We start from the raw sequence: 10,101 nt of genomic DNA on the forward strand, positions 1-10,101 counted from the left end.
CCTTTCAAAACATCCGGCTTACGATATAGATGACTGTGTAAGCGTTGTCCACGATATTGATTGAGGCCTTTGGTATTTGGATAAAATGGCATGCTAAAGTGACCATTGCAAATGAGCACAAAATCAAAAAGTTCGACAAGAAACATGTCGCTCTTCAGATCGTGCACTATAACCTGTAGATGTAGGAAATAAGTGATAAATAACCGAACTTTCGCTCATATTTATTACAAGTCAGAATTCCAAGTTAATTAGTGTAAATGGTTTGCGAATAGGATCCTAGGGGCGGGTTAGATTATTTAAGTCACATATCGGAGGTGATGTGTCAAAAGTTTTGGAAAATGGTTTTAATAAAAAATATACACAAGGCGCGCGACACTTTTTACGATATGAAAAAACTTGTTTCTAAATTTTGGATGTTGCTTTGTCCGGGACTTGAACTCAGGATCGTCAGTGTGGTAGGCGTAGCACGCTACCACCACAAGAGCATGCTACTGTAGCATCATTCAAGATTCTGCGGTTGTTTATATAAGAAAGGAAACGTATTCTAAACAAGTAAGGAAGGCTAAGTTCGGGTGTAACCGAAAATCACATACTCAGCAGATAGCTTTGGAGACAAAATAAGGGAAAATCACCATGTAGGAAAATGAATATATGGTAACCCTGGAATATGTTTGTATGACATGAGTATAAAATGGAAGATATTAAGGAGTATTTTAAAAGGGAGTGGGCCATAGTTCTATAGGTGGACGCCTTTTCGAGATATCGCCATAAAAATGGACCAGGGGTGACTCTAGAATATATTTGTACGATATGGGTATCAAATTAAGGGTATTAATGAGGGTTTTAAAAGGGAGTGGCCCTTAGTTGTATATCTGAAGACGTTTTCGAGATATCGACAAAAATGTGGACCAGGGTGACCCAGAACATCATCTGTCGGGTACCCCTGATTTATTTATATATGTAATACCACGAACACTATTCCTGCCATGACTCCGAGGGCTTTTGAATTCGCCCTGCAGAACTGTTTCATTTTCTTCTACTTAATATGGTAGGTGTCACACCCATTTTACAAAATTTTTTATAAAGTTATATTTTGCGTCAATAAACCAATCCAATTACCATGTTTCATCACTTTTTTCGTATTTGGTATAGGATTATGGCATTTTTTAAATTTTTTGAAATTTTCGATAATACCAAGATAAAGTAAGTTCAGATAAATACGTGAACTAAGTTTAGTAAAGATATATCGATTTTTGCTCAAGTTATTTTGTTAACAGTCGAGCGGAAGAACAGACGGTCGACTGTGTATAAAAACTGGGCGTGGCTTCAACCGATTTCACCCATTTTCACAGAAAACAGTTAAAGTCATAGAATCTATGCGCATACCAAATTTCACAAGGATTGGTAAATTTTTGTTCGAGCCACGCCCATTTTGAAATTTTCTTTTATTTTTGTATTTTGCTGCATCATATCATTACAAGAGTTGAATGTTGACATAATTTACTTATATACTCGAAAGATATTCAATTTTTTGTTAAAATTTGACTTTAAATTTTTTTTTAGAAAGTGGGCGTGTTTGTCATCCGATTCTGCTAATTTTTATGTAAAGTACATGTAGTAATAGGAGTAACGATCCTACCAAATTTCATCATGATACCTTCAACGACTGCCAAATTAAAGCTTGCAAAACTTGTAAATTAAAAAACTTCTAAATTACCTCCTAATAAAAGTGGGCGGTGCCACGCCCATTGTCCAAAATTTTACCAATTTTACCAATTTTCTATTCTGCGTCATAAGGTCAACCTACCTGCCAAGTTTCATCGCTTTATCCGTCTTTGTTATGAAGTGATGAGTGCCCAGGAGCTTACATAGCAAATTTCATTAAGATACCTCAAAATTTTACCGAAGTTATCGTGTTCACGGACAGACAGACGACGTACTTAATTGGCGCTTAACCGTTTAAACGGTTATGGCCGTCAAACAAGGCGCGCCAGTCGCTCCTTCTCTCTGCCAACCGGCGCCAATTGGTCACACCAAGGGAGTTTAAATCGTTTTCCACCTGGTCCTTCCAACGGAGTGGGTGCCGCCCTCTACCTCTGCTTCCATAGGCGGGTTCCGATAGAAACACTTTCTTGGCCGGAGCGTCGTCTTTCATTCGCATAACATGGCCTAGCCAGCGCAGCCGCTGCGTTTTAATTCGCTGGACTATATTAATGTCTACCTACTCCAAAGTAGCATTTATTGGCAAGAGTGATTCCTCGCTGGATTTCAGAGCTGATGTTTTTGCTAGTGTTAATGATGGTTCCCAAATAAACGAAGTCTTTTACTATTTCGAAATTATGGCTGCCAACAGTAGCGTGGTGCCAAGGCGCATGTGCGCTGACTCTTTGCAGGTACTTCGTTTTGTCCTCATTCACCATCAAACCTATCTTTATCCCTTATTTTTCCAGTTTGGAGTAAGCAGCACTAACGGCGCGGGTGTTTAGGCCGATGATATCAATGTCATCAGTATATGCCAGTAACTGCACGCTTTTATAGAATATTGTTCCAGAGCGGTAAAGTTCTGCAGCTAGTATAATTTTCTCCAGCGTCAAATTAAAGAAATCGCACGATAGGGGGTCACCCTGTCTGAAACCTCGTATAGTTTCGAACGGCTCGGAGAGGTCCTTCCCAATTCTGACTGAGCTGATGGTGTTGCTCAACGTCATTTTACACAGCCGTATAAGTTTTGCGGGGAAACCAAATTCAGACATAGCGGCATATAGGCAGCTCATTTTCGTGCTGCCGAAGGCGGTTTTAAAATCTACGAAGAGATGATGTGTGTCGATTCTTTTTTCGCGGGTTTTTTCCAAGATTTGGCGCATTGTGAAAATCTGGTCGATGGTAGATTTACCAGATCTGAAGCCGCACTGATAAGGTCCAATCAGCCGATTCACGGTGGGCTTCATTCCATCAATATCGATTGCGGGATCGGGTTCGTCATCCCTGTGCGGTAAATCGCTGTCTCCATTTAGGAGAGTAGAGAAGTGTTCCCTCCATAATCTAAGTACTTTCTGGACATCAGTTACAAGGTCGCCGTTTTCGTTCTTACAGGAGTTTGCCCCGGTCTTAAAACCTTCCGTCTGTCGCCGAATTTGTTAGTAAAATTTTCGGGCATTATTTCTGTTGGCTATCAGTTCACGCTCCTCGCACTCACGCCTTTCTGCCTCTGCTTTTTTATTCGTGAAAAGGCATCTCGCTTACCATTTTAACTCGCGATAGCGTTCACACACTCCTCTTGTTGCGCTCGCTTTTAACGTAGCCCTGTAGGCAGCGTCTTTTCTTTCGATTTCAACGCGGCATTCTTCATCGTACCAGTTGTTTTTCCGTGGCCGCCGGTAACCAATTTCTTCCTCGGTGGCAGTAGAAAGTGCTTTGGAGATATGCTCCCACTACTCCTGCATTCCTTCAGGCTGAGTTGAGCTCTCAGAGAACAGGTGTGAGAATCGAGTTGCGAAATCATTGGCAGTCTGTTGCGATTGCAGCCTTTCGACGTCTAGCTTTCCTTGTGTTTTTTGTTCCTTGGTTTTAGCCACGCAGAGGCGGGTGCGTATTTTGGCTGGTCCGAGTCCATGTTAGGTCCTCGGATCGTGCGCACATCTAAAACACTGGAAGCATGCCCCCCGTCCATCACAACGTGATCGATGTGATTGCAAGTATTTCGATCGGGGGAAAATAGTATGCACTAGCTTAGCTTAATAATAATAGCTGAGTGTGATATACCTCTTCAAATTGGTTGTGTGCTGCTTTTTAATTTTCGCCACAAACTGGCGGACCTCCATATTTTATTGCGGGTTTAATGTACCATGTACACCACTTTGACCTGGAACTCACATCGCTTCTGTGATGTGCAAAGAAGCCAATGCACTGCAGGATTGTCTGAAATTTATGTTAGACTCAGTAGTTTGTTATGGTGGTGGGATTCTTAAGATGTCGCACATCATAGGCCCCTTTTTTGTCTGTTAGTTCAGGCGAAAAACGCTACAATGGCTCGGGATCTTTATATTAGTAAAAATAGTGAAAAAACTTGCAGGTGGATACCAAACAAAATATGCTGAAATTGCTATTAAGTTTGGAGCCGTCTGTGAAGATGGCCGTGAACTTTGGGCCAAGGGTATAGATATTATTCGATTAATCGAATATTCGAGTGCTCTTATATTTGCTCTTATATATGTACATCGTCGATTATTCGAACATTTGCTCGCTGTTGATCATTCGAATAATTGCTGGTGAACGATTATTCGAGTATTAAAATAAACATGAGTAAACTTTAAGCAAAAACTCAATATTTTCTCTTTGCTTCTCAAGAGAAGCAGAGAAATAAGCTGTCAGATTCATTTGAGAACTATTTCGTGTTTCTTCTGTACCATTTCGAGGTAATTTTGTGGTAGTTTTCTGATGATCTATTTCGGGATTCTCCCTGGGCCATTTAGGGATCATTTAGTGGTAATTTCGGGATAGTTTTACAAACTATTTCATTATTGGAGCTATTTCGGGATCATTTGGAGCTCTCCCGGGTAAATTCGATGTCAATTCGCCCTCATTTCCTGATGATCTTCGGGGCCATTTCAGGATTCTCCCCTTGTCATTTACGAATCACTTCGAGCTAATTTCGGGTGGATGTATTTGTAGACTATTTCGGAGCTCTTCCGGGGTATCTTCTGGAGCAATTTGTGGTAATTTCGAAATCTTTCGAACGTAATTTGGGGATCAAACCTAAAAATATTCCGTAATATCTCCGAAATTATCGCGAAATAGTCTGACAATAATAACGAAACTAACTGTGATATATCCCTAAAACAAAATGAAAATTAGGTGGATTTAAATCTATTCCAATGTGCTATAAACAGAGTGTTCCCAATGGAATTTAAATACTTTGCTCACATATTCCTGGAGCCAAGGCGGACAAAAATATGGGAGACATTTTTTAAGTTTCATACAACTCAACTTTTTCGAAAAATCGGTGCCCAAAGCTCGCCAGCCGACTTTCACTCATCACATCTCGAGCCTTCTTTTCATCGTAGCAAGATCAGGTATGACATGTTGCAAAAGTACGAACGTTTCCTTTACTTTTAAAGTTAGAGATATTTAGTTTAGAAATAGGTTTCCAAAAATGGTTAACAAATGTAGATTTTTGACCAAATTTGGACTTTCTTACCAAATATTGATATTCGGAAAATTTTACTTAGGACACTATTTGTGAGACGTGCTATTCCACGATTTCAATACCTAATAAACGATCAAATTAAAATATATTCAACGAAGAATAAATATGTGGTAGATGCACGGCGTATACGTAATTTTTTTGTATGAACACTTCATACAAAATCGCAGTTCGATTTTGAAAATCGTTAGAGTTGCGATTATTCGAATAAGCTAAATAAATCAACTATTCGAGAAGTGATATTTGATTAATAACCGTTAAAAAATATAAAATAGAATGATCGAATGATTAATCGAATTATTCGAATATTTGTATGAGCCCTAGTATAGAGATCATCCATTCATGCCTCTATAGAATTCTAATTGAGAATGGATTAGATGTTGATATCGAATTTTTGGAATCGCTCGCAGAACTCTGGAATACAACTTGCCTTGCAAAGCAAAGCTTGCTCGGCGGGTTAAGAGGCTTAGAATTTTCCTGTGGTAGACATACGCGCCGTAACAGCCGAATAATGCAGTATTTACATAAAGCATTTGTTGCGGTACTTCGTCTAACAGACAGATTCAAGATTTTATTATACTCCATATATATTAAGCTGGGTTGATTTGCATGGACGAAAGTTAACCCATATCGCGCCATCGAAAACTGTTAATGCCAACGTTTTTATCGCATAATTTTAAGTGGGATATGAACTATGAGACAAATTCGTTTTCATCGGCAACACTTTTGCACGTTTCTGAAGAAACCCTTAAAAAAAGGCGAAAAAATAAAATTTTTCACCAAAACACTCCTCCAAACCCAAAAATTATATTTTTTTTTTTTTTTCAAAAAACTGTTATCGCCAAAGTTTTTAGCGGACAATTTTGAGTCGGACAGGGTATCATGCCGGAGCGATACAAGGTGGCAGCATGGTGACATACCTACAAACATAAATAAAAGTTCCATGTACTTTGTTTTTGTAAATTCGATGGACAAATGTCAAAATCGTACTGCGCCGCAAGTTGATGCAGGGTATACATGAAAATTTTTAAATCAAATGAAAATTTTTTAAGTAGGTAATGAAAAAAAACTTAAGAATCAAAGAAAGAGTCAAAAAACTCAAATTTTTGGGCATGCTTAGTGGAACATTTTTTTCCTGAGCGAAAAATCGATGGCGCGATATAGGTTAATAAATCGACCCAGCTTAATATATGTATATATATAAATCCCGTCGATTTTGAGATACATAGCTTAGGTTCTTCGTGCAAAACCCACTCGGCGCTGGATAGATCGATATAGAACAGACTTGCCTTTTGTTCCCTCTACTTACCTCCCAGCAGTTTTTTCGCGGTCGGACACGCATTATTTCATGTTCAAACTTTATATGTGGCGCTAACTTAAAATGACTAGCATAATCGTGCAAATACTGTAACACCAACTCTGAGCTGATAAAGGAATCTTCAATGCTTGTATCAAAATCATAATCTGGAAATCCCATCAGTTCCTTTGGTAAATTTGTTCTAAGCGAAATGAAAATCGTTTCATCTTACACATCAACTGTTAAAATATCTTCATAATTTAATAACACTTACAGCAAGCCATAATACATGCTACTGAACACATCTTCCTCACTATCACCCTCCTTACGTTCCATATAGATCCAAGTGCCACCGATCGCTGTATGACGTTCATAAGCGATCGCATCCAAATCATGCTCCAATGTGTTTTTAAGTGCTGTGAGCCCAGCCATTCCGGCGCCTATAATGCAAACTCGCTTTTTGGTAGTCATTTTAAAGGAATTAATGGACTTTTTAAAAATAAATCTGCATAGATTTTATTTATGAATTTTTCTTGTTCCTCATGAATATGAGCGCTGTTTAAATGAACGATTAACTTTTTCGTTTTCTTATCGCTAACTAAATGCATTCAATTGCAATGACGATTGTGCTCTTTTCTACTAGATAAGCAGCTATCGGGTATACATTCATACATATGTATATACATAGTATATTGCGTGACTACCACCGTGGTGTGGTGGTAGAATGCTCCGCCTAGAGGTTTTCGCCGATCACTTTATCGGCGGCGGCGGCGGTGGCGTGAGCGGCGCGCCGGCGTACGCCGGTGTTCTTACTTTAAAAAGCTTGATTTTTCGATTAAAAAAAAAATAATAATATTTAGGAAAGGTTTTGTTTGTATGTATTTAAGGAAATCAGCGTGTTGGCCATTTCGGAAATATCCGGGGTTTTTGCCTCAACATCTCTTGCGGAGGGATTGTCCCTTGCTCCCTTACTCCAGAGAGGCTTCGAACCTAACACCGGTGTTTGGAATTGGACTGCTGCGTCTGCTGAAAAGAAATAGAGATACAAAAAATAGTCACACTTTTGTCTGCATATCTCGTGCAAAGCGTAGTTTCACCTAGGGATAACTCCTAATGATTGTCAAGAAAACAATTTCTTTAAATCATTTGTGGCTCCTTGGCGGTCACATGCTTTTGTCGCGCTATGCTGCCGAGCTACACCAGAGGAACACCTTGAAACGTTACGGAGTGACTATTCGGCCAAGGATGCCGCCCTCGAAATCGTAAGCAGTCTAAGTGGATATCATTGCGTAATGAGTGAAAATCGTATAATCCTCGGCGCATCTACATAATTAAAATTTTGTAAGGACCCTGTATACAATTTTAAAAATGTAGACCAGAGTTTGCAGACGTTTGTGTTCACAACATTGATTTCAATAGTCTTCTTTAAATCAAAACGATATTTTAGAATGAAAGTCGACCGATTTAAAGTTCAAAGATATTAACTGCTGTTGTCCGGCTTTATGATATAAGAGCTCATTATGGATGACCGCGTAGCTTCAGTTTTCAGACATGTCCGGCTGTCCACTACAATAAGGTAGTAGCAAACACGGTCATTCGTTCGACTGTCTTGGGAAGTCTTTTGCTTCACCACTTTGAGTGTTCTTGCGAAGGACAAAGCCTTTCCTGGTAAATATATGTGCCTACGTATTCACATTTGTAAAAGGATCCGTAACGTGTAGGTGATATTTAACCTTGGTTGATAGGCTAGAACCATTGTGATTCACTCCAAGGGACTAGTTGGGATAGGGCCGCCAACTTTAGGAAATGTCAAACCGGGAGACTTGGGTGTTGAAGGATGAAGTGTGAAAATCAAAATTAACATTTCAGACGCTATTGTATAGTTTCCCAAATAAACAACAGATGTTTGAATGTAAGCCCAAGTGATTTTTCAAACCCTTCTCATACGTACATACATATATCCTCAACTTAAGTATGAGGTAAGAATCATTTCAAACACACTCCATGCCCCTAGAATCGACTAGAGGATTTTGCATCACTGATTTCGCTTATTCTTTCAGCCAATCGCAATATAAAATTCTTTAAAAAATCGGCACCTTATTTGGGTAATTTTCTTTTTTTAACAGCTTGAGGACAATTTGAAAAAATGTTCGCCTTGTGTCATTTTATTTGAATTCATGGTTCATTATTAATTTTTTGAAAAAATATGCAAATTGTGCATATAAATTTATTATATACATATATAACTTTTCTCTTAGTGTTTTGTTTTAATAACTTGGTGAATTGGGTGATGCAAAGTCCGTGTTAAGCTGACATCGAAAACGCCTGTTTTTTTAAATAACTTTTGAACAGTTAGGAAGAGTTAAATTTCGCAATTAGTTTATTATAACTGGCAGTGATGCGCATCCGTTGATACCACTTTCGACCATATCCGACCAACTTTCGACATAAACAATAAATGGCCTAAACAGTCTTAAACGAGTAGAAAATATAGTAACGCGCCGGACGCCGCCGCCGATATTTTTGCGAAAAACAATCAAAATCGGCGGCGTATATCTCTAATATGTACTGCACATAAACAAGTTTTCGATCACACAGAGGGTGATCAGCGATCTCTTCATGGCGCAACCATACAAGGTGACAGTGAGTCGACATATTCACATACAAAGAAACATACATATTCCATGTATTTTGTTTTGATTAATCTATGGATTTATGTCAAAATTGTACTGCGCCAGAAGTTTAATTGTCAAATCAATTAAAAAAAAATGTACCACTTGATTTCCGCCATGTTCCTCTCTTAGAAATTTTCGCTCTTTCAATATGTACTCTTATTTAAATAAAATAAAATAAATAAATTTAAGGCGCGATAACCTCCGAAGAGATCTAAGGCCGAGCTTCTCTTCCAATTTGCGTCGTGCTCCTCTTGATTTTCCCTACAAATTGGCCGGACGGGACCTACATGTTTTATGCCGACTCCGAACGGCATCTGCAAGGCAGATGAGTTTTCACTGAGAGCTTTTCATGGCAGAAATACACCCGGAGCGCTTGCCAAACACTGCCGAGGGGCGACCCCGCTTAGAAAAATGTTCTTCTAATTGAAAAACCTTATTTCTAAAATTTTGATGTTGCTTTGCCCGGGAGTTGAACCCAGGGCATACGGTGTGATAGGCGGAGCACGCTACCATCACACCACGGTGGCCTCTTATTTAAATGGTTATATCATTTATGGGCACCGCAAACACAATTGTGCCAAACTAGCTTCGCACACATTCGTACGCTTTATCGTTCAACAGGGAGTTACACCAGATTCGACCCAGACTTTGGTATACATAAATATATAGCGCCTAAAATGTCATTATCGCATTTAGAAGGAAATAAATCGGTTGTAGACCAAGACTAACCAATTATGCATATACCCACTTTTTTTCAGTTTGGGATTACACCACTTTTGCGATGATATTGTTTGGTGTTGCCAGAACCTATCAAATGGAAAGCCCAAATTAAGTATCAGGACTTTTTTAAAAAAAACAATTCTGTCCTCTCGGAAAATACTGAAAGTTTCTTAGGAGCAAACCTTCTTTTGATCTGCCCTCAAATT

General features: G+C 38.9%; 1 protein-coding gene across 3 annotated transcripts in view; it reads right to left on the reverse strand.

Annotated features, from left to right (window-relative positions):
- Positions 1-7,111, reverse strand: part of LOC137246283 (senecionine N-oxygenase-like) — a 339,460-nt gene extending 332,349 nt beyond the window's left edge. For all 3 annotated transcript variants that reach the window (XR_010951436.1, XM_067777392.1, XM_067777393.1), the window contains exons 1-3: positions 6,775-7,111; positions 6,513-6,702; positions 2-173 (exon numbers count right to left, since the gene is read on the reverse strand). Coding sequence is in view for 2 of the 3 variants with exons in the window: in XM_067777392.1 (XP_067633493.1) it covers positions 2-173; positions 6,513-6,702; positions 6,775-6,971 (559 nt within the window). In the remaining variant the exon portion in view is untranslated. The remainder of the gene's footprint in view (position 1; positions 174-6,512; positions 6,703-6,774) is intronic.
- Positions 7,112-10,101: the final 2,990 nt, after the last annotated feature.

The sequence above is a fragment of the Eurosta solidaginis genome, chromosome 3 (assembly GCF_040869045.1).
Source record: "Eurosta solidaginis isolate ZX-2024a chromosome 3, ASM4086904v1, whole genome shotgun sequence".
Classification (NCBI taxonomy): domain Eukaryota; kingdom Metazoa; phylum Arthropoda; class Insecta; order Diptera; family Tephritidae; genus Eurosta; species Eurosta solidaginis.